The sequence below is a fragment of the Phoca vitulina genome, unplaced genomic scaffold, assembly GCF_004348235.1.
Source record: "Phoca vitulina isolate PV1807 unplaced genomic scaffold, GSC_HSeal_1.0 scaffold23, whole genome shotgun sequence".
NCBI classification, from domain to species: domain Eukaryota; kingdom Metazoa; phylum Chordata; class Mammalia; order Carnivora; family Phocidae; genus Phoca; species Phoca vitulina.
Window position 1 is genome coordinate 14,488,918 of NW_022589726.1, and position 24,810 is coordinate 14,513,727.

Sequence of the window (24,810 nt, forward strand, 5' to 3'; positions counted from 1 at the left end):
CTGCCGCCGCCGCTGCCCGGACGGGAGAGGGGCGGGGCCGGGCCCCCGCCCAGCGGACAACGACGAGCCAACAGGAGGGACCGCAGTGCGCATGCGGGAGCGCGCCTACCCCTCCCCCACAACCCCCCATTAATCCCCAAGAGAACAAACACCCCACGCGGCCCCCCCCGCCCTCCGCGGAAGGATCTGAGCCTCTTCCCAGGCCACTGGTGGCCAATCCCAGCCCTCCCCGGGGAGGGGCCCCTTCCAAAGCCACAATCTGTTGGGGGAGCCAGGAATGCCAGGTCCGGGAGGGGCCGGCCCCAAAAGATGAAAGTCGCGACTTGCCCCGCCCCGCCCCAAAGGCTTCCCGGGTAGTGTGCTGGGACTTGACCCGCCTCCCCAGGTCAACATGTCACAACACGACCTCAGCCTGTCAAGTCACATGACCTTTGCCTGTCACTGACAACCTGGTCAAGTCTTTGGGCCAGGAGAGACCATCTGGTCCAACCCACCCCCTACCCCCATTTACAGAAGGGGAAATGGAGGTCTGGAGCAACGGAGCAGGCCTGGCCAAGGACCTGTCACTGTCACACCACCACCTAAACCTGCCTTCCAGCCACAACCGACCTTGTGACAGATTCTCCTTAACTCTGGCTGCCCCCACGAGGGTATGACAGTATATATAACCGGCCGCCACATGGCATCTTTTTTCTACCTAATGGCACAAGAAAAATACTTTGCATTTTAAGTGGTGCTTTTCACTTTTGTTTAACTGCCTCCAAGTTATAGTTCTCTCATTTTATCTTTACAACTCATTAGCTTTTATTTACAAACAAGAACAGTTGAGGCACAGAGAGATTAGGTGGCTGGCCTAGGGATCCCTGGGCAAGTGAGGGACAGTTGAGGCTAGAATCTGGGCTCCTGACAACCCGTCCACGGCAGTTGTGCGCTCAAGTGCACCCAATGTCCCAGGCAACGAGGTTCTACTGTCGCCCAAGCACCTAGGAGGCAGGAGGCTTGTGCACGGCTCCTCACAGCAGGGAGTCACAGGACTTGCGCGTCCGGTACAGCGAAAAGGGCGGGCCTTGATCTTTTGGTGAAGAGCACCAGAGCACCGTGGGGGGCAATGATGAGTGGGGAAACAGAGCGAATCGCGTCCACTGGGCAAAGGACATGAATTCTGGCATGCTGAGGGCTCATCAGAAACTTCACCAAGATAAAAGTTTAGGGTGCTTTCCTGCGAGGAGCTGAAAATGACCATCAAAAGTATTCAAGTTCCTCGGCCCCTTCTGGGGGAATTAGGGGAGCTAAAAGAGAAGATCTTTTTAAGAATACTCGAGAAGACATTAGGCAGTCCTGTTGCTGGATGCAAACTTTCAAAAGAGATTGGTTTAAAACACCTTGTGCCCATTAATTGGGAGGGAACCAAGTAAAATGGGAGTCCCTTATGGAGAAGGTGCAACGGGGGCTAATGCCAGGTGGGCGAAATAAGAGCTCCTGAGGAAGACAAGCTGCACCGAGGCTTCGCAGGCAGCCTAGGGGCAGCCACGGTTGATAGCCGTTGGGGCCGTTGGGAGCCTGGCGCTGGCGCCCCGCCCTCTCCTCTCCTCTCCGCCACCACCACCCCCCGCACCTCCCACCGCCCTAGTAGTCCCCTGCGCGTGCGCGCGGGGACACCGGTTGCCAAACATTGCATCATCCCCGCCCCCCTTTCCTCCCCTCCCCCTCCAGCTCTCCCCTCCGCGCGCGCGCATGACTCACTCACCTCCTCCGCGAAGCCTCGTGACCCAAAGCCACTTCCGGGTCCAACACGACGTCTACCTCCAAGTGGGAGGGAACGATGGGGGCGGTGCCGCGGAAGCTTCTGAGTGGCGGATGTAAAGGATGAGGCGGGGCCAGAGCCGGCGTGCCGCATTCTGATTGGTAAGCTTCTGGGCCCGCCCCCGAGAGGAGGGCAAGGCCTTATTAAAAGATCAGTGCTCCGAGCTACCGAGGTCAGAGGCTTGAGTCTAAGGCCCAGAGCATATCATGTTGAAGATGAGCGGGTGGCAGCCACAGAACCAAAATCAGAGCCGGAACCTGAGGAGAGAGGCGAGTACTGATCCCCCATCTACTTTTTACCCTCCTATCCTCGGGAACGCTGGTTGTCCCCTCAAAGTTAGGGCATCTGCTTTTTAGCATGTGGCCCCACCCCTTCCCCGATGAAGTCAGTGACAGTCCGAGGGAGGGATGGGGAGTATCGTTTATTCAGGAGTGGTGCTCACAGGGCTCTCTTCCTTCGGACGATAACGTCACCCCACCCCTGCCCGGAGCATGGGCCTGGCTCTGTGCCGTTGGGCCAGGGGGTCCGGATGCCCTCGGGAGATTTATTCTTTTCCGTTTCTGACCCCAGGCCGCCTCGTTGGGCCTGTCCGGTGGGAGGCGGGGCAGCAGGACACTCCCCCACGCCGAGACGCCTAGGGGACCATGGCTCACGCCACTGCCGCCGCTTCACCATCAGCGAACGCCACTACCCCTACCCCACCCCCAATCCTGTCTCAGCCCCAGCGTCTCAGGGCCAGAGTGGCCACGTCGGTAGCTGGGGCTCCTGGATCCTCCACAGGACAGCCATTCCACACCCTAACGGAGAAGAGAACCTTAAGGAGACTGACTCAAGACTTTGGGAGGAGGGGTGCCGATGGCTGGGGAGCGGAGATGGGTTTTCCCATTCCCCCAGAGGTCCCTGGGCCTCCTGTACAAGAGAGCATCCTGGATCTCTTAAGTGTGGGAAGCCATTTGGGGTCTCCCCAGTGTATGGTCCTTCCCCTGAGATAGGTCCCTGCCTCTTTGCCCCTGTCCTGTCTCCAACTAATTATGTGTGTGTGTAACCATTGCATCAGGCCAGCCCCCTGTTTGGCTCTGCAGCCCTCTGGCCTGGGGCGCCACTGCTGATGAAAGCAGCGTCCCACCCACTGGAAGGCAAGGAGGGTTCCTCAGGGAGGACAGCCCTGAAGAGAAACACTCTGGGCGATATTGCATCTCCAGTCCCCGGGGATAGGCAGCTGCTGCTCTGCCTCTGGGCTTCCTCCTCCCTTCCCTGTAAGAGACTGGTGAGAACTTACCCATTCATTCCTAACAAATTACTTATCACGCACGCACTATGTGCCATGCATTTTAGGCCCAGGATACATCCCTGAACAAGAAAATCTCTGCTCTCACAGAGCTTACATTTCAGTGGGAAAAGGTGCACGTGAACAAATACAAAAGTGCCGTGGAGAAAACCAAAGCATGGAAGGGTAGCGAATGCTCAGGGTGAGGGTTACAGTTTTACCTTGGGTGGCTAGGGATTCTTTCACTGAGGTGACATTTAAAGGAGAGATCTAGAAAGAGGCAAGGGAGTAAGCCCTGCAGATATGTGGAAGGAAGAGCTTTCCAGGAGAAGGAACAAGAACAGAGGTCCTAAGGTGGGAACATGGAAACAGGAGGCCAGCTGGCTGGACTTAAGAGGGAGAGTGGTCAATGAGAAATCAGGGCAGGAAAGGAGTAGATTGTGCGAGGTCTGCTAAGCCATTTTAAGGACCTTAGCCTTTAATATTTGTGAAATTGGAAGTCATTGAAGGGTTTTGAACAGAATGACAGGACCTGACTTAAGTTTTTAAAGGCTCACTCTGGCTGTTTGTTGTGAACAGACTTGGGGAGGGGTGGCAAGAGCAGAAACTGGGTAATCCAACAGAGAGGGTAGTAACTTGATCTAGACTGAAAACCATGCAACTGGGTTTTTGAAGAATGAGTTTAAAAATGTAGCTGGTGGTTTGAATTGTGGGGTGTGAGAGAGGAATCAAGGACAATACTAAGGCTTTTGGCTTAAGCAAGTAGAGTTGCCATTTACTGAGATGGGGAAGACCATGGAAGGGGAAGATGAGCAGAATTTGTCTTTAGACATATGAAGTCTAAGATGCCTTTTAGACATCCAAAAGGTGATCCTAGTAAGCAATTAGATAACCCAGTTGGAGGTCCCAGGAGAGATCAAGACTGGAAATGTGCACTTAGAGGATGTCAGTGTGTGAATGGAATTAGGAAAATACCACTTGGGGGCGCCTGGGTGGCTCAGTTGGTTAAGCGACTGCCTTCGGCTCAGGTCATGATCCTAGAGTCCTGGGATCGAGTCCCGCATCGGGCTCCCTGCTCAGCAGGGAGTCTGCTTCTCCCTCTGACCCTCCCCCTCTCATGTGCTCTCTCTCTCTCTCTCTCTCAAATAAATAAATAAAATCTTAAAAAATAAAAAAATAAAAAAAAAAAGATCCTTGATGACACTCAAAATTTAAAAAAAAAAAAGGAAAATACCACTTGATTTGTTGCCTTCCCTGTAGTCCAGTCCTTACCCTGGCAGGTTTGAGGCCTACCTTGAATTTAGAGAAAGTGGAGTTGGTCATGACTTTTCGATTATGTAATTGGGACCACAAATGTCAGCAACTAAAAATAAAGGTCAGGGGGCGCCTGGGTGGCTCATTCGTTAAGCATCTGACTTCGGCTCAGGTCATGATCCCAGGGTCCTGGGATCGAGCCCCGCATCGGGCTCCCTGCTCAGCGGGAAGCCTGCTTCTCCCTCTCCCACTCCCCCTGCTTGTGTTCCCTCTCTCACTGTGTCTCTCTGTCAAATAAATAAAATCTTTAAAAAATAAATAAATAAATAAAGGTCAGGCTCTCCACTGTCCTTGGAAATGGCTGCAGGGACCATTGACTGTCCACACCCTATAAGACAGGAAATGAGGAAAGACCAACAGGAGGCTGGAGATAAAAGGAGCTGCCCGCCTCCCTTCCAAAAATGGCTAACATCTATCTTTGATCCCCACAGTGTTCCAGAAGGAAGTGTATCTTCATACATCACCACACCTGAGAGCAGGTAAACTTCACCATCCCTTTCCCAAAACCAGTTCCGAGATGCTGCTTAGGGTCCTTGTACTGGGGTCCTAATAAGTTATGAAAACACCTAGAGAAGACAGGAGAGGAGGGTTTCAATCTGAGCAGCCTTTCCTGACAGGCCACATCCATCTTCCTGGCCTGCCCCTAACTGGGTGACCAAATCACTATTCTTAGAGCATGTCCTAATTGAAAGCTGGATGAGTGAGCAGTCAGCCCCAACAAAGATAATTGGTTGGTCTTACCAGACCTCAGTCCCCATCAAGGTTAGACTCACCCAAAGGCCTGCCCACACAGAGGGGAAAGGAACACAAGATGGTCTGATAATTGCCCCCTGGAAACTACCAACAGAGTTCCTCAAGAGAGGCTGAGGACTTTTACCAGGATCCCTTAAGAATGTATATTCTAGACCCATGCTTCTTCAAATGCCAGGCAAAAGCAGCAAAGAGGGAAGATTAGTATAGACCAATTGATACATTTTAAAGGGCCAAACAGTAAATATTTTGGATGCTGAGGTCTCCACTCTTACAGCATGAAAGCAGCCGTAAACAGTATGTAAATAAACGAATGTAGTTATGTTCCAATAAAACTTTATCTGCAAACAGGTACCAGGCCAGTTTGCCAACCTGTATAGATGATCTGACTGCTTTGTGGAGTTGTTCCGCTCCCACCCCTGACCCCCCATCCTGAGTATGTCCCTTTTCCAGAGCCTGATCCAACTGCAGATATGGCAGCTGAGTCATTGCCTTTTTCCTTCGGGACACTGTCCAGCTGGGAGCTGGAAGCCTGGTATGAGGACCTGCAAGAGGTGCTGTCCTCAGATGAAAATGGGGGTACCTATGTTTCACCCCCTGGAAACAAGGAGGTGAGAATGCTATGCCTAAAGCTGGGGGGGGGGTAACTGCCCTTCCCTTCTCAACTAATATCCACCCTATCTTTCCTCATTCCCTTGAAGGAAGAATCAAAAACCTTCACCACTCTTGACCCTGCCTCTCTGGGTTGGCTGACTGAGGAGCCAGGACCAGCAGAGGTCACGAACACCTCCCAGAGCCCTTGCTCTCCAGATTCCAGTCAGAGCTCCCTGGCTCAGGAGGAAGAAGAGGAAGACCACAGAAGACCCAGGAAACGGAAACAGAGTGGCCAGTCCCCAGCTGGGGCTGGAAAGCAACGCATGAAGGAGAAAGAACAAGAGAATGAGAGGAAAGTGGCACAGCTAGCTGAAGAGAATGAACGGCTCAAGCAGGAAATCGAGCGCCTGACCAGGGAAGTAGAAGCGACTCGCCGAGCTCTCATTGACCGAATGGTTAATCTGCACCAAGCATGAACAGTTGGGACCATCGCTTCCCCCTCGGGCCACTACCTCCCATTCACAAAAGTGGCTGCCGACCATCTCCTCCAGTGCCAGTGATGTGACCCTCAACCCCATCTAGTCAGGAGTGGGGGAAGCTCGGGGTAGACAACAGGAAAGGGTCTCAGCATGTATATAGAGATTGTACATTTATTTATTACTGTCGTATCCATTAAAGTCACTTTCTATGAGCCAGTTTCTCACTTTCACTTTTTCTTCTTGCCTTTAGGGGTTTCAAGGGGTTTCCCCTCAGCTAGAGCCAACTGTTTCTTCAGATCCAAGAGCTTAGCCACCTCGGCGGCAACCTGGTTCTTGTCTGCCTTTTGCGCCTTCAGTTCTCGGACAGTGTTGCCCTAAGAGCAGAGCAGGTGGGGGAAGAACAGCAGTGAGACCAGAAAGAGCCTATTTGGGATTCGGCTTTTCCACTCTCCCCCGGGGCTTCCGCTGCGTACCTGTTTTGTCACCTCGTCCATCAGCACTTGTACCTGCTGTGGGGTCGCTGCTGCCACAGCCCCTACAACTGCTGGTGTGGGGGGTGCTCTGGCCTGGAGAAGGACAACAGAGTTACCACCTGCTCTGTAAATATGCCCCCGGCCCCGAGTGTCACCTCACAGTCGGGGGACGGTGATGACCTTTCACTCCAAGGGCTCCTGCTGCTAGGACAGGGAAGAACAACTCAAAGGAAGGAAGGAGCAGGACTGGAAGATGGAGAGAGTACTGAGTGAGAACTACTTAGGGACACCGAGGAGAGGACACTGTGGCTCTTGCTGGGTGACAGCACAGTCTAGCTTTCTCACCTGGTCCCCACCAAAGCGCTGCCTCAAACTTTCAATCTGGTCATTTTCCAGTTTTTGGAATAAGGGACTGACCTGTGAAGAAAGAATTCCATAATCATGCCCTGACGAGGGAGAAACCCTGCCAGACTGTGCAGAGGGCCCCTCTATCCCCAGTCACTGACATTCAGGAACTCTACATGTTTTAGAAGAGACAAATGTACTGCCGATTTCAGTAAAGAATCCAGATAAAGCACTGGCACTCACTCTGAAAGGCCAAAGTATTAATAAGGTCCAAGACTATTTAACTATTTTAAGGATGCTAGGCTGACACAAGGCTACAGAGGTGAACTTACTTTATCCTCTTGTGTCAAAGAGGAAATGGCTATCCTGTATTCTCCCTGCTCACTGCCTGTCGGCATTATGGAGACCAAGGGACCGTGGTGTTTCTTCAAACGTCTACTGTAGACCAGTTAGTTTTACATGCCAGGTCTTGGGTTCTGGCATGAAGAGTGATGATGGCATATGGGCTAGATGACACTGAGCTTGTGAGTGAACACCAAGGACTTCCTATCAGAAACAAGCCTAAGCGCACAGTGGGGAGGAGTGGGGTAGGGGTTCAGAGAACAGCTGTGAGAGTCCTATGTCCAAGTTCTCTGACCTCACCCCAAAGGCTGCATGGCAAGGGCAGGGATGCTGAGGCCGGCCCGTCCAGCCCTCAGACCTACCGTGCCAATCTGGTGTCCGGCTGGTAAGGTGCACAGGAAGTTTGTGAGCAGGACGCTGCAAGCCAGAGGTGGCAACTGCAATTGGGCCTGGATGGTGGCGCTGACCGTGGGCATGTAAGGCTGCAGCATGACGGACAGCAAGGCAGCGATATTCACTGCCAGGCCTGTCACTGTCCCGGCCCGCTGCCTGGGGAAGAAGAGACAGTCAGACTTTCCAGGAGGACATGGCCCACCGCCACTTTATTCCTGTAGCCAAACTTACCTGTCAGCCTCGCTGCCTTTAATCCGCTTCCAAGGCTCATTCACCTGAATGTACTGGTTGCCATGGCGAGAGATGGTGAGGATACTGCGTAGGGCCTCCCGGATCCTGGGAAGGGAGGGGGTGGGCCAAGGTGTAAAGTCCCAGAGGGACGAGTATGGGGTTCTCAACATGCCAGGAGAGATCACTGAGATGAGACCCATCTCAGTGCAAGATTGCTTACCGAACCTTCTCCAGCAGCTGGTGATAGTGCTGGAGTTCCAGGGTGACATGGGCCAGCAGGCGCCGATCATCAGAAGTAAGCACCATCTCGGGCACGTAACCCCCAAAAAACTTAGACACAAACATCCCAGCTCTTGATGGTAGTAAGGAAAGAGAGGGAAGAGAAAAGAGGAATTATTGCCCAGTCCCCTTCTAGAAATTTGGCCTGACTCTCCTAATTCTTTCTCTCAGAACTGACACCTCCTGGCTCCCTCAAGCTAGAAGGCAAAGCTTAACAAATTCTTTCTTCTCTCTTTCTCCCCTAAGAATAAGAAACCTGATAAAGTTAAGCAACATGCATTTTATTTTTAAGAAATCAATATAAAGAACGATCAAGTCGAAATATATGTAACTTGCTATCCAGTACTCTAATACAGACAATCTGTGAAATGCAGTTGACAACCAAAACTGAAAGGGTGGGGAGCCACGGAGAATACTTCTTTAGACTGCAGAAGAGCTGAGACGGAGATCAGTAATGGAGTGCGAGCCTAAAGTAACAAAAACTCCCCAAAGTACAGTAAACGTCTCCTACCCCTACACTAAAATAATCCCTTTCTTCAGCCAAACTTGTCTAATGGTCTGCAAGTAACTTTTTTGCTAGGAGAGAATACATTTCCAATTCTATAAAGAACATTAATAAGAAACCAATTTGCAAAAATTCATTTTGTGACCAACTTTGCTAAAACACACCTGTACAACTGACTTCACCCAAGCAAACATATCCTACTATGTTCTAGGATCAGGTACCAATTGATAGAAATCCACTTTCCACATTGTCCTCCCTATCCCTCACAGCTCCTGCTCATTCCTGCCTTCTTGGTGCCGCCGTCTCTTCCATCTCCCACCTAGTGGAGCAGAGCTAGCCTCCACCCCGCCCCGCCCCCAGCTCATCTGCCAACCCTGACCGCCTGCCCAAGTCCTACCTATTGATGAAGTTGCCCAGATTGTTAAGCAATTCAGAATTATTCTTGAGCAACATGTCTGTCCAGGAGAAGGCACTGTCCTGGCCCTCAGGCCGAATGTAGAGCAGATAGAAGCGCCAGATGTCAGCAGGGATCCCTGTGTCCTGGGCCATGTCACCAAACACTCCCACGCCCCGGCTCTTGGAGAATTTCCCATCCTCATAATTCAGGTACTCTGGACAGAGAAGTAGAATGAGAACCATGTGCTCAAATCACACATTTCCCTCTCTGACCCACTAACTCTTCCTCTCCCCTCAACCTCAACTATGGGTGTCCAGCAACACTTCTCCTTGAGTAGTGGGCCTGCAAAGAATTTGGGGATTTCTTCCTCTCCATTTTAGCCTTTTTGCCCTTTGCTTCTACCCATTACAAAATTTTAGCTTCAGGCTTTTGCTTTCTTAGGCTCTTGTTCCCTTCTTCGGGGTTGAGTTCTCATGTTCTAATTACTTCCTATTTCATTTCAACTCCTAACTCAAGATCTAGCACCTCTCCAGGATCTTCTTCCAAATACTGCCTCAGCCCTCTTTCCCTAGGAACTTCCCCATCTTCAGTCTTCCAGGGTACCTGTAGCAATGAGGTGGTTGACCAAGGTATAGTTGTCCTCAGCTCCTAAAGCTGAACAAGGAAAAACTAAGCCGTGGAAGGGAACATTGTCTTTGGCCATGAACTGATACAGGTTCACCTACAGAATACAGTTGGGAAACAAAGGTCCTGAGATCTTCTTCAAAGGCCCAAGGAAGATCAGATACCCAACCCTAACCACCCCAACGCACGCACCCTCCCAACAGAAAGGCTAACCAAGAACTGCTCACTTGTTCTGGGTTCTTCCACCATCTCTCCCACTGGTCTGTGTAGTTGGCTGTGATGGACAAGTAGCCAATGGTGGCATCAAACCAGACATAGAATACCTGGGGGGCCAGGGGGAAGGAGACAGACTAGGAGGAAGGAACACTGGGAGGACCTCACCAACCCAGCCTCCAAATGAAGCAAGACATAATCAAGAGTCTATTCTATTAGCTCAGGGTCTCAACCCAAAGGCAGAATAATGACATATGAATAAAGCATAGGGTTTTTACCTTGTCCTCAAAGCCTTCTAAGGGCACAGGGGTTCCCCATTTGAGATCTCGGGTTATGCAGCGTGGCTTGAGGCCATCCCGAAGCCAAGAACGAATAATGAACCGGGCATTGGGTGTCCAGTCACTGCCAGGCAATGTCTTCCCCAACCATTCCTCCAGTCGTTCTTCCAGCTGAGATAGCAGAGAAAGAGAGCTGATTTAGGACAGTCTCATACATGGTTCGCAGAAGGATAAATATGTACAACCTCTTTGGAGTAGTTTGGCAGTATATAATTAAAAGACTCGTGACTGGGGCGCCTGGGTGGCTCAGTCGGTTAAGCATCTGCCTCTGGTTCAGGGCGTGATCCCGGGGTCCTGGGATTGAGCCCCCCATCGGGCTCCCTGCTCAGCAGGGAGCCTGCTTCTCCCTCTGCCTGCCGCTCCCCCTGACTGTGCTCTGTCAAATAAATAAAATCTTTAAAAAAAAAATAAAAAGACTCATGACTTTGACATAGCAATTCCACTGCTAGGAATTTCTGCAATAGAAATAGACAAAAATAGGACACCCACGTGGCTCAGTCGCTTAAGCAACTGCCTCAGCTCAGGGTCCTGGGATCGAGCCCTGCATCGGGCTCCCTGCTCAGCGGGGACCCTGCTTCTCCCTCTGCCTTCTCATCCCCCTGCTTGTGCTCTCTCTGACAAATAAAATCTAAAAAAAAAAAAACAAAAAACAAAATACACAAAAGTGCATGGATGTGTATATAAGGAAGTACATGCTCATCATAGCAAAAAAATTGCAACCAACTCCCATGGTTCAGCAGAGTTTAAAGAAATATGGTGTATCAATACAATTAAATACTTATAAGGCCATTAAAGAGTGAGTTAGATCTGTATGTACTGGACATGTAAAGATCTCCAAGATACGTTTATTAAGTAAAGCAAACCACAAAATGTATCATATAATCCTATCATTATAAAAATAAGTAATAACATACAGATGAACAGAAACTCAAAAAATTGTGAAGAAATATATGTATCAGTGCTTTATTCTCAGATTGAATTATGTGGAACATCTACTTTTATACCATATTTCTACCTGAGATTTTAGAAACAAGCTTATTTCACTTTTATAAGCAGAAAAACAAAGATAAATCTGTTGGAAGGAATGGCTCATGTGATTTACACACATAAATACCATAGCTTCTGAAGCCTGACAACAGCTCTACCACTGAGGCTATGGGGAAACAGGTACACACAATGCTGGAAGGAAGGCAAAACAAAACAACACCTACTGAGGAAAATCTGGCAATAAACTACATATGCAAGTAATCACTTTTAAGGAATTTAACCTGAAGATACACTTCCAACAGTACAAAAATTCATAAGCACAAGGTTATTTGCTGCAGCATTATTTATAATCACAATTTACTGGAAACTACCTAAATGGTAATCCTAGGAAACAGGTTGAATGAACTATAGTACCTACACTAAATGGAGTACTATGCAGCTGTTAAAAACTGACCAAATAAGGATACCTATGAACTGATATGGAGTGATTTCCAGAATGTACTGTAAGGTGAAAAAAACAAAACGCAAAAGAGTATACACCCAGAATGCTGTATTTTGAATGAGAAGAGGAAATAAGAAAACATACACACACACCTGCTTATCTTGATATATATGTTTACAAAAATAAACACATTAAGAATAAAACCGAAAACAAAGTTGATTAGCAATAGGAGATGGGAGAACAAGGTGGCATGAACAGGAAAGGGAATGACACTTCTCTGAGTATACCTTTTTGTATGGTTTTGATTTTTAAAAGCAGACTGATGTTCTCCTTCTTCAAAAAATAAAATTAACAAGGACAAGGAGAGGAAAAAAAACTAAAAGCAAATGAACCAAACTTACTAACTTATTTCAGTAACAAAACCACAGTGAAGGGGGGCAAAAGCTAAGCTAAAACAATTCTGAACACATTATCTGATTATATAGCCTCAGCTGGGGGGAGGGACAAGGCTGCCAACAAACCCCAAACTCTTTTTAGCAGGGCTTTTTGCAGTGGTATGGGTGAAGCAATTCTGAAATTATTTTTAGGTGTACCGTAGGATTGAGCAAATGAGTAAAGGTCAGAAGCCAGGGCACTTACTGTGTTAGAAGGGAGAAACAAACATGAAATAAGGGAAGGTGGGGAAGACCCCTGTAGGGATGGACTGGAATCGCAGGTGTCAGTGTGAACTTCAAATGAATGCCTAACTCTTTTTGCGGGAAGGGCCTAGAAGCAAAGACACCCCAGTTGCAATGAGCACACCTCAATGTGGGTCTCTAATACTGTTCTCCACTAAAATGAACCAGGGCTTTGTGGAGAAATGGTTGATTCTGACGCTGGAACAAATGAACCTAGATATCTTGTTATGCCAGAAAATAAGGAAGCACTTAGCAAAAGGTGGAAGATGTCAAAAACACAGAGAAACGGTCTTAAAGAGGCTCCCGCTGGCCAAATAAGGGACAATGTAAACATGAAAATAATTCATGACAGGAATGAATTACAAACCACTGAAAACAATAGGAATCCATGAGCCCACACTGATAATGGATACCTAATAACTAATAAATGAGCAAAGGAGAAGGGGTTGGAGAGTTGGAAAAGCTTCATGAAAAGTGGTTCAGGATAAGAATGATTAACTAAGGGGCGCCTGGGTGGCTCAGTTCCTTAAGCGTCTGCCTTCGGCTCAGGTCATGATCCCGGGGTTCTGGGATCGAGTCCCGCACTGGGCTCCCCTCTCAGTGGGGAGTCTGCTTCTACCTCTCCCTCTGCCATCCCCCTGCTTGTGCTTGCTCACTCTCTCTCAATAAATAAAATCTTAAAAAAAAAAAAAAAAAACGATTAAATGGATGCTAAATCTATGGCACATTTTAATGATGAGCAAGGTATTTGTATGTTTTAAAAATATACTCCCATAGACTGCTTATAAGTTGTAAGGGGGAAAATGTTAATTGTATAGTAGAAGAAACAAGTAACACCTCAACTAGACAAAATTAACATCACCAATGAGGGGGAAATGGCCATCATGTACCTCTGGAAAGGACACATATCATTTATGCAGTATTCCAACTAAGGATGCATAACCTGAATTTAATCATGAGGAAACAGCCAACAAATCCAAAATAAGGAATATTCTACTGGGGGGAGGTGGGGGGGGGGGGGCAGGGACCGCAGTCTTAAACACTGTTAAAAGATAAAGAAAGGCTGAGGAACTTTTTCAGATTAAAGGAAACTAGACAGAAAAACTAAATGCAATACATGACCCTGAGCTAGATTCTGTACTAAAGGAAAAATAACCCCATAAAAGGTATTATTGGGATAACTGACAAAACTGAAATGTGGACGGTAGATCAGACAACTATATCAATGTTAAATTTCTTCAAGTTGTTTACTATGGCTATGCAAGAATGTCTTTTTTTCCTTAAGAAACACAATTAAGTATTTAAGAGTAAAGAGAATACAGGGGCGCCTGGGTGGCAGTTGGTTAAGCATCCGGCTCAGGTGATCTCGGGATCATGGGATCAAGCCCTGCATCGGGCTCCATGCTCAGCGGAGTCTGCTTAAGACTCTCTTTCCCCTCTCTCTGCCCCTCCCCACTGTGTGCGTGCACGCTCCTCTCTCTAAACAAATAAAAAAAAAGAGAGAGATTAAAGAGGCTATGTACGCATGTGCATATGTGGAAAGAGCAAGAATATGCTAAAATAAATAGAGCAAAACCTTAACAACTAGTGAACCTAGATAATGGGTACATGAGGTTCTTTGATCTAGCAACTGTTTATTCTTGCAGCTTTTGGTGAACTTGAAATTATTTCCAAAGTTAAAAAGGAGGCCAATCTACTAATGCGGAAAATCCAGTCAAGACACATTATAAAGTAAAAGAAAGAGAGTAGAGTGCAAAACAGTGTGAATGCCATGATCTAATCTGTATTAGGAAAAAGAAAAAAGACATGAAAATACTTTCATATGCATGTTATTTCTGAATAGACACAAAGGAAAATGAGCCTCAATACCTCTGGGGAATGGGCCTGGGCCTTGCACTTTGTCCCCTTTAATCTGTTATGTCTTTTTTACAATAAGCCTGTGTATTTTTGGGGGCGCCTGGGTGGCTCAGATGGTTAAGCATCTGCCTTCAGCTCAGGTAATGATCTCCAGATCCTGGGATCGAGCCCCATGTCGGGCTCCCTGCTCAGTGGGGAGTCTGCTTCTCCCTCTCCCTCTGCCTCTCCCCACTACTCCTGCTCTCTCTCTCTCAAATGAATAAATTAAAAAATTCTTTAAAAAAAAAAAGCCTGTGTGTTTTTAAAAGGGAAATTAAAAACACTTGAGCATGGCTTGGTACAGATCTGTGGCTGAGGCAGAGGGGGCCGAAGAGGCCGTGCAGACTAGCTTGAGGCAAAGGCCCACTTACCTTAGGCAGGTCCAGGAACAGGTGCCGAGAGGATTTCACCACAGGGCACGACCGGCATACTTTACACTGAGGTTTCTGTGAAGGGAAATTCAAGGGAAAGGGTGACCCACGGTGATGACATAGGATCAGGACTTGAGGCCAGGGGGAGCTGTGCAGGCAAGGGGAGACGCACGGAGGAATGAGCTCCCCAGTCTGCCATCTTACTGAGCTTCATGCTTACTTGGGCCTTCTGTGAACTTGAAGACTCAGGTCCACAGAGCATAACATTTGTTACTCAGAGTTTCACGACTCTGTCCTATCACTGCAAAGAATAGGAAAAAGCATTCTCTGAGTGCAGGCTAAGTAAAGAGCACTGTACACAGCTGCATGAGGGGAGGAAGGAGCCAAGACACACATTTCCTCTCCCTGAAGAAATTACAATCATGTTAGGGAGAGCGGGTCCCCTGAGAAACAAGTGCACACCTTTCCAAAGCAAAACATCAAGAAATACTTATTTTCACGGCACACACTGACTCTAATACTGGCGGGTGATGGCGAGAGGACTCAACAGTTGGGGGGGGGGTGGCCAATGAAAGCTTCCCAGTGAGTTCTGATCTGGGCTTTTGAGTCCTTTCTCTTTTGAATAGGCTCCACGCCCCGCGAGGCTTGAACTCACTCATGACCGACCCTGAGATCAAGAGGCGCCAGTTCTACCGACTGAGCCAGCCAGGTGCCTGGGCTTCTGAAGCGGAGCGACGGGCTCTCTCTCAGGACCTCTGTCCTGAGCTCTACAAGCCTACCTCCAACCGCTCACCTACCGCCTCCACGCGGGTGTCTGACAGGCTCCACAAGCTGAACAAACCCAGCACCCCCGCACTCCACCACGGTGCCTGTCCTTCACCCAAGCCTGCCCACATTCGTAGATGGTGCTGCTGTCTACCCCAGCGGCTCAAGCCAAAAACTTACAAGTCTTCGTTTTCTTGACGTCCCCTCACCCCGAATTCACCTGTTCAGTTCTATGGAGTTTGCCTCCGAAATCTATTTCAAATCCTTTTTCCCTCCGCATTCCTGCTGTTACTAACCCAGGCCAACCTATTATCCCGTCTCTGAGCTACCACTCTGGCCTCCAAACTGGTCTCCCCACCTTCTCTCTTGCTTCCCTCCCGTCCATTTTCCACGGAGCAGCCTACCATCCAGCTGCCACAGCGGCGCACCAGGCCCCGGGCATCGGTCACCGCCGACCTCTCTGACCTCATCTCAATCCAGCCTCCCTCTCACTGTGCTACGGCTAGACTGGCCTCCTCCCTCTGCCCAGCCAACTGCTTGCTGCCTTGCACCTTTGCACTTCCTGCTCCTTCTGCGTGGAACGCTCTCAGCCTCTCATTGCCCGGCTTGCTCCTTCTCATTCTTCAGTTAAACTCTCAGGTCACGTGTCAGCTCCTCTGACAAGCCTTCCCTAATCACCCGGCTAAAATCTTTCCCCAGAAGCCACCGTCCCAGCGTCCCGGCAGTTTATCCTGTATGGATGCTCTTGGCTTCAGGGTTGGTCTCCTCCCCACACTACAGAAAGATCTGTCTTATTCACTGCTACATCCCCAGTGACTACCCCTATCATAAGGACTCAAAACACATGTGTTGTATAAATGAACGAGTAAGTTAGCCAAAGAATAAACACAGAAGAGGAGGCGTGTTTACGGAAGAAAAAAAGAACTAATAAACAAATGCAGATCAGGTGGTCTGAAGCAGGAGCAAAGGTAGGGAAGCAGGCCCTCATCTTGCCCATTTCCTAGCACGATGCTAGGCACGTGGTAAATGCTCCGTAAGCATCCAATGGACTGAACGATGAGATGGGGTAAAAGAAGCACTGGTGAGGGGCACCTGGGGGGCTCAGTCGGTGAAATAGCTGCCTTCGGCTCAGGTCATGATCCCGGGGTCCTGGGATGGAGCCCCACCTTGGGCTCCCTGCTTAGCGGGGAGTCTGCTTCTCCCTCTCCCTCCCCCTGCTCTCTCTCTTTCAAATAAATAAGTAAAATCTTAAAAAAAAAAAAAAAAGAAAAAAAAGAGGCACTGGGGAAAGGTCCTGAATGCTAAAATAAAAATCCTGAATGGGACCAGCCTGCGAGTCCGTGAACAATAGAGACTGTTTCCTTCCTCCTTCCCTCCTTCCTCTTCTTCCATGAGACGCTGCTCTCACCTTGAGCTCAGTGGCATTGATGAGCTTGCCGCACTTGTCACACTGGTCACCCCGGGCCTCCTCGTAGCCACAGAAGGGACACACGCCCTCCACAAAGCGGTCAGCCAGGAAGCGGGCGCAGCGTTCACACCGCAGCTGCTCCACAGTATCTTGCAGCACAAAACCTCGAGTCAACAACCGCCGGAAGATGTCCTGCGTGATTCTGGCAAGGTGAGTCAGGCACAGGGGAGGGCCAGGTCAGAGGAGGTCAGAGGAGGTGGTGCCCCTCCCTCCCGTCACTCCATCCAGGCCCCACATCAGTCCCAGTGCCGCAGAAACCAGGCAGAAGGCCCCCCAAGGCCACGGCCATCTAGTCATCTTTAGGGAGTCTCACGACCCAGACCCCTCATACACACTCCCCAACTCCCCCACACAATCTCTTCCCTCAACACTCTGGAATTTATGTTTGTCAAATACAAATTTAACAGTTCTGTACACTGTGCTAACAAAAATCTCTAAAAGGACAGGACTGTACTTTTTTAATATGTCCCAGAATCAAAATTAATCAGTCCAACTGCGAAACTGCTTAACACTATTAAGCTGACAGCCTGCCCGTTATATAGTTTTTATTAAGGATGAATACCAAGCAGAGAAGAATGAGTATATTTGCTATACACCTGCATGGGAGTGCGTGGGAATGTCCTTGGAACTCCAGAGCAGCCAGGGAAGAGCAGGGTGGTGGCAGAGGGCAGGCAGATACTTCCCATGAGCCTAAGTCCTGTCTCTTCCCTGCCTTGCCGATCCTTCAGCCCCTGGGCAGCCTTCCACCTCTAGGAATCCCCATGCTTGGGATCCATTTCAGGGCAATATTCAGATCCTAAGTTCCGGGGGGTGGGGGGGTGGATGCCTAGACAACACTTTTGGTTCCTTCTGTCTCCAGGACATTCTCACTGCCCCCAGCCCCAGCGTTCAACCCCCATTCCTGACTGATTAGAGGAAACCTACTTGGTCTGCTGTGGAGTAGTGGTACGACCAAAAATATCAAATGAGATATTAAACCAGCGGTAGATGTCAGCATGGATGGCATGGTACTTGTCACAGATCTCCTGGGGGGTCAGACCCTCCTCCATAGCCTTGGTCTCTGTTGCTGTACCGTACTCATCTGTCCCACACAGATAGAGGGTGTTCCACTGGCGGAGGCGGGAGTACCTGGAAGGGGATATGGTGATCTCAGGGGCCCCCTCGGCCCCTCCCATGTCCCGGGGATCCCCCCAGCCTCCACCCTTGAGGCATTCTGTTCCCTTGGGCCCACCGCTCCCTCAGAAGGTCCTCCCCCAGCAGCTGGCTCCACCTGGCAAAGACGTCAGCACTGAGCACGCAACCAATGAGGTTTCCAAGGTGTGGGACATTGTTGACATAAGGGAGGGCGCTGGTGATGAGCACATTCCTTTCCCCAGCCACAGGCAGCCTGGTAGGGAAAGAGAAAGACAACGGTCCATGGAGGAGAAGCAAGGGTCAAGAGGGACCAACAGTGCACAGAACACCCAGACACAGACCTGTTCTACTGTCACAGACTCAGGTACATCTGAAGTCTTTCCTCACATGGAACCACAGGATCATGAACTCCCCTAAAAGCCATGAGACCCCCTACAGTTTAAAGTACAGGGCCTGCCACAGTGAGCAAGGCCAGGTACTGCTCTGACGGAGCTGCATTCCACACTGACCTCTGTCTCACTTTATGATCACGACTGATTCTTTTCCACCAGCTCATTCTCAGGCTCCCAGTTCCTGGGTATTGACAAAACTCTTCCTGGTTCTGTCCAACCACCACGCCCCCCAGACTCCCAATGCCACCCAAGCACCCTTTCCCAGCACTGCCCTCTTCTCTTCTTCCTAGCTGGAAGCATGACCTCCAGTCATTGCTTCAAGTACTCACAGCCTGCCACTCAAGTCCTTCCATACCCCCGGACTCCCCCCCGACCCCAGCCCACAGTGGTACTCTCTCTGTGGTCCTACTCAAGCCCGCAGGCATCAGCTACCGCCTTCCTAGCCACGCTCCCCAGTATCTTTCCCAGGCACGTGCCTAGTTATGCCACTCAATCTGCGGTCTCAAGTCACTCGAGCCACTCTGCTCTTTTTGTGCTTCGCACCCGACAGCTCGGCTGCACACATCCTTGGTACTGACCCCTCACCAGGGCTCCTTTGATCTTTCCAACCATTCTCAACCTATAATCACTCACTCCCATCCTTTACTGTGTCCTTCAACCTTGGCCATCCTGAGAGCTCAGATTCCCATGGTTCCTACTGTTAACAAAGACTCAAATGAAGGGCACCTGGGTGGCTCAGTCGGTTAAGCGTCTGCCTTCGGCTCAGGTCATGATCCCAGGGTCCTGGGATCGAGCCCCACATCAGGCTCCCCGCTCAGCGGGAAGCCTGCTTCTCCCTCTCCCACTCCCCCTGCTTGTGTTCCCTTTCTCGATGTCTCTCTCTCTCTGTCAAATAAATAAATTAAATCTTAAAAACAAAAAAAATAAAGACTCAAATGATTCTTCTTGTTAACTTACCCCTTCTTCCCAGCTGCTAATGTAAATTCCAGTTAAAGGTTCCAACTACTTCCTGGAACATTTTCCAGCTCAATTCCTTAAAAGAGAGCTCACTGATTTCTCCTGCATTCATCGACTTTGCTCCCTATAACTAAACACCGTAATTTTTTCTGAAACCCAGGTGAGAAATCAGCTCCTTCAGGAAAGCCTTCCTTCACCAACGACCAGCCTTCCACCTGTCATCCTTGTATCCTGAGCCCCTAAGCACTTTGTAGCACACTGTGTGGCGCTCACATGGCGCTCTGTGACTTCTCCCTTCATTGGAAGTGTGCTTCCTACCACGGCAGACATAAAGGGGAGTATGCCGGGGGTTCTACCCTCGGGGGGTTGCATTCTATTATATAACTGGTGTCTGGGATCAGTGTGGTGAGAGGTACAAAGTGCCAAAGGAAAAGACGGAAATTAAAGAGGTGAGTGAAGGTGACCTGTCAGACAGACACTGGCACTATCAATAACTCCCACTTAAGGAACCAAGCCCCAGGGCGCATGGGTGGCTCAGTCGCTTAAGCATCTGACTCTTTTAAAGATTATTTATTTATTTATTTATTTATTTGACAGAGAGAGAAAGAGAGACAGTGAAAGAGGGAACTCAAGCAGGGGGAGTGGAAGAGGGAGAAGCAGGCATCCCACCGAGCAAGGAGGAGCCCGATGCGGGGCTCAATCCCAGGACCCTGGGATCATGACCCGAGCCGAAGGCAGACACTTAACGACTGAGCCACCCAGGCACCCCAAGCATCTGACTCTTGATATCAGCTCAGGTCTCGATCTCAGGGCCATGAGTTTAAGCCCTGTGTTGGACTCCACGCTGGTGTGGAGCCTACCTAAAAAAACAAAGCAAAACAAACCAAAACAAAGCCCACTCATCAGTGCCTACTCACACAGGATTCTGCTGTGGCCGAAGTGGGGGCAAGCTTTCCAGGCCCTTCTCCCAAGCAGTTACAGCCATGGCGATCTCCTCCTCAGACAGAGTGGCCAATTCCTCCTCCTGTGAAGGGCAGACACGATTCCTCACCAGGTGAGGAGGCCCAGAGACTAAAGAAATTTTCCTTGCTCTCCAACAACTGAAAGAGTTAATGGCCATGCTCGAAGTCCCTCTCCAAGCACCCCCCCACCCCCAGGTACTGAGGCTCTATGGGGACCCTGCTGCTCTGTTCCAAACCTCAGGCTCATTGCTGACAGCCCTCCCCTCAACGGAGCCAGGCTGGGGCTGCTTCTGGAGGTAGGGCCGGAGGGCCAGGACACCCTGCTGCTTCAGCACAGTCTCTGCAGCTCTCTGACATGGCTCCTGAGAACTCAGGGTCTGGAACCAGCTGTGCAGGGCACCCAATTCCTCTGTGGGCATGGGAGAAAAGAGGGAATTAGCAAGACCTGGAATGGGCAAGGCAAGAATGGATCTCCTTCCTTTCTTCATGAAGTCTCTCCAGTTACCTTCCCCAGTTCCCTCAGCCATCTTTATGCTGTAACTGCCCGGTCATGCTACACTTCAAAGCGGACCCTCAATTTTGTATTGCCTATTCTGTAATTCCTCCACCAAGCTCCTGGGCTGGGTTTGGGGATGAAGTGACATGCACAGTTCTCACCAGGGAGGTAGGCTGGGTCTTGAAGTAATGGGTATAGAGCTCCCCACAAAACAACATCAGCTAGAGATTCCGTCTCCTTCGTTGAAGAAAGAAAAGAAAAAGGTCCACAGGTAAAATACTATGTTTCTTCCCACTGCATACAATAATTTCAAACATTTCCTAAACACTTACTACGAGTTAAACACTTTGTCAAGCACTTTAAGTTACCTCACTTAATCCTCACAATAACCCATTAAGGTGGCTACTAATATTACCCCACTTCAAAAATGAAAAAACTTGGAAGATTAGAATCTGGTGATTTTTCAAGATTATACTGCTAGCAAGTGGCAGTGTTGGGTTTTGCACTCTGAGTATAGCCTTCCTCTTGGTTCTTATATCATACAATTTTCTCTGATCCCCATTTCAGAGTCCAACTCACCCCAGCCAGGAAAGGACAGCTCCGACGACTCAAGCTTTGGTCAATGTGAGTCAGGGCTCTCCGGACTGGGCCAAGAACATCTTCCCCCTTTTTGCCTTGGACCACTAAATAGTACAGGGCAGCAGACAAAGCTGGCTAAAATGTGGGGGACACAGGTCAGGATGGCCATACAGAGCAAGGGCCTGCCTGCCATCCCCCATGTCTCAGGCCCACCTGCAGCTCCGTAGCTTCCCATTCCAGCCACTGGTTGCTGAGGTCATCTTGCTCCCAGCCAGATAACAGAAAGAAGTATCTGCCCAAGGAGAGAGCAACAGAAGGTGGAATTAGAGGGGCCCATCTGTCTAGCCTATTTCTTACCCCACAGTGAAGTAGTGGTTGCAAAGTAAACCACACCGCAGACAGTAAACCCTGATTTTATTCAGCCACCTCCCTGCCTTCAGGACCAATACTGACCGGCAGATTGCACTAGTGGAGAAGAGGTAGTTGCCACTATCCAGTTGCAAGACAGGGACCTTAGGCCGGGTCAGGAACGGGACCACACACTCTGATGCGGAAGAGGAAAAGGAGTGAAAAGACAAGGAAAAGAAAAAAAACTTTGTTAACTTAGAAGGACAACTTCACAGTGTTCAGGGAAAAAGAGAAGACACTGGAAAGATTTCTGGGTAGGACCGATGCAAGGGGGTGGGTCCAGAATGCGCTGGACAGACTAGCAGGTGTTCAGCTGAGACCACCAGTTGGAAGCAACAGATGGGCATTGCAGAGGGGTGGTGGTGGTGGTACTGGGACAATGCAGCAGCCAAATACTGAAACAACCGAGAGTAACAGGGTGATCTAAGGAACTGGGAGAACTGACAGAACTACTTTTAAGAGGCACCCAAACAGATGGCTGGGAAGAAGAGGTAAACCGAAAGGAGTGAATGTGCGTCTGTTTTAGGAGAGGAGAGTAGGGTTTCCTGAAAACAACAAAGGGGTGCCTGGAGGTGGTGATGAATAACTAGAGATAGTATGGGGGTGGGAGGAGCCTGAAGGGTGTGGGAGAAAGTTGGAAAGGAACTAGAGGTTCACTGGAGTGAGGCGGGATACGGGAAGATGTGACGGGGAGAAAAGGGATGGGCTGACCAAGAATAATGGGGGAGGAGGTGGACGGGACTGCGTGATGGACGGCGGGGGTTTGGGGAAGACAACTGCGGGATGGATGTCGGGCGTGTTTTTCCGCCCCGGCCCCCTCATCCACCGCCCACCAGCACCAGCCCGAGTACCTTCGGGGCCTACGGTGCTGATAAGCAGCTCCGCTCTGCCCTGGGCCCTGCCCGCCGCGGCCAGCACGGGCAGGCTCCCCGGGGCGCCCTCGCTCACGAACAGTCTCATTTCGCCGTGGATCCCACGCTGATGCAACCGGAACCGGCCTCCTGCCCGTGGGCTGAGCGTCCGCCGCGATGCATGCCGGGAAATGGAGTTCTGAACTAGATCATTCCCTGGGCACCGCTCGCGGAAAGTAGACTATTTCTCCCATCATGCAACATCAGGAAACAGGAAAAGGATATCATCGAGATGGAGAGGCCGCAGAGGCTGTGCTTAGAGTGGCACTTTTTTGGTGGCGGGGCTGGAGGAAGCGATTCCGTGTAGAGTCCGGCGCACTGCACTTGACTCTTCTGCCGCCGCGGGGCGGCGGTGACGGAAACCAAGGCCTTCTCTAGTCTTGCTGAGGTGGCATTGTCATGACAGGGACTACCACCAAAGGCCGACTCTCGATTCGGGTTCACAAGAATAGGAATTATACAGCTGAGAGTTACGATGAACTTACTTTAGTGACACAATGGAAATTAATGTAGATATCCTATTAATAAAAAAGCATGTGACTATTAAATATTGATTTAATACCAGTCTTGCTGCTAGACAGTGTCACTGAAGGTGAGGGAGCATGTGTAGCGACAAAGTCAGATTGAAGGGAAGTAAGAAGGCTGAGAGTTTGGCAGTAAGTGTTTATTTACGAGGAGGTACATATCAGTAATTGAGAAAGGAAGGCTTCTTATTCATTTTTGCATCCCTTTAAGAATAATTAATACGTGGGGCGCCTGGCTGGCTCAGTCAGATGAGCACAGGACTGTTGATCTTGGGGTCATGAGTTCCAGCCCTATGATGGGTGTAAAGATTACTTAAATAAATAAACTTAAATAAACTTAAAAAGAATAATAACTAATAGTACTTATGAGTTATGCACTGTTCTAAGTACTTTAACATATATATTAATTAACTCTCAAAAAACCCTCTGGGGGATCTGGGCCTTTTGAAGTGAGGCCTTGCAGCTTCTGCCCAGGCTTCTTGGAACACAGGTAGCTCTGAGCAGCCATGTAAGAAGTCTCACTACCTTGAGACTGCCATGCTGGAGAGGTCCCATGTTGACACTCTGGCTGACAGCTCCAGCTGATCCCAGCATTCCGGTCATTCCCATCAAGGTGTCAGGTATGTGAGTGAAGCTCTCCAGACCAACCCATCTGCCTGCTGAATATCACTAAGTGAATAGCCAATGCCACTGGGAGAGAAGAATCACCCAGCTGAGCCCTATCCGAATTTCTGTCGCATAAAATTGTGAGCTATAAGAAAATGGTTATTTAAAAAAAAAGAAAAGAAAATGGTTATTTAACAAAATGCAAACAAACAACGAGCTTGGTTCTCTCATTCTTGTTTTATAGATGAGGAAACTGAGGCACGGAGAGGTTACTTTGTGCCACACACTATACGAGGCATTGAAGATACAATTACCAACAAAACAGATATAGGCTTCTGCTTTGGCAGAGCTCACAGACTTCCTCGGAAGTCAGAAAATAAACTAATCTTTAAAGTTTCATGGAAGTCATAATGGGCAATGTAAAACTTGCTGTGGGAGCTCCTAGTAGGGCCCTGACCCAATTCTAAGTGGTTAAGAGAGGTCTTCTTGTGCAAATGACCTTTCAGCTGAGATCAGAATGATAAGTAAGAGTTAGCCAGTGAAGATTGGTGAGGAAGTGTCTCAGGCAGAGGGGAAAAAAAATATATGCAAAGGACCAGAGACCTCAGTGCATTTTAGGAATCTGAGGAATTAGTGTGTGGTGAGAATATGGAGTTTGTGGTAGGGAGCATGAAAAGGCTAGGCTCAAGGGAGAAAGTCTCTGTAAACCATACTGTAAATTTTGGACTTGACTCTGAGGACAATGAATGAATGAATGAATGATGAATGAATGGGATGAAGTTGGGGACTACTGTGGAGGTGGGAGGGAATAGTTGAGGGGTAGGGTCCTCCACATGTTGAATGAAAGTGGAGCCCACTGAGGAAGAAGATCACTGAGGCCAAATCCC

The 24,810-nt window shown here is 49.3% G+C and overlaps 2 protein-coding genes across 2 annotated transcripts; one reads left to right on the forward strand and one right to left on the reverse strand.

Annotated features, from left to right (window-relative positions):
• Positions 1 to 1,922: 1,922 nt before the first annotated feature.
• Positions 1,923 to 6,415, forward strand: DDIT3 (DNA damage inducible transcript 3). The gene is made up of 4 exons (XM_032420444.1): positions 1,923 to 2,073; positions 4,817 to 4,864; positions 5,589 to 5,746; positions 5,837 to 6,415. The coding sequence occupies exons 3-4, from the start codon at positions 5,609 to 5,611 to the stop codon at positions 6,203 to 6,205; spliced, it is 507 nt and encodes a 168-aa protein (XP_032276335.1). The 5' UTR covers positions 1,923 to 2,073; positions 4,817 to 4,864; positions 5,589 to 5,608; the 3' UTR covers positions 6,206 to 6,415.
• MARS1 (methionyl-tRNA synthetase 1) lies at positions 6,366 to 22,904 on the reverse strand. The gene is made up of 21 exons (XM_032420440.1): positions 22,734 to 22,904; positions 21,928 to 22,018; positions 21,688 to 21,766; positions 21,475 to 21,609; positions 21,057 to 21,132; positions 20,636 to 20,808; positions 20,355 to 20,461; positions 18,225 to 18,341; positions 17,879 to 18,082; positions 16,895 to 17,096; positions 14,722 to 14,796; positions 10,289 to 10,459; positions 10,025 to 10,120; positions 9,777 to 9,894; positions 9,174 to 9,387; positions 8,213 to 8,344; positions 7,993 to 8,097; positions 7,731 to 7,917; positions 7,027 to 7,098; positions 6,682 to 6,774; positions 6,366 to 6,582 (listed from the first exon to the last, which is right to left on the reverse strand). Exons 1-21 carry the CDS (start codon positions 22,840 to 22,842, stop codon positions 6,436 to 6,438), a joined length of 2,703 nt encoding a protein of 900 aa, XP_032276331.1. The 5' UTR covers positions 22,843 to 22,904; the 3' UTR covers positions 6,366 to 6,435.
• Positions 22,905 to 24,810: the final 1,906 nt, after the last annotated feature.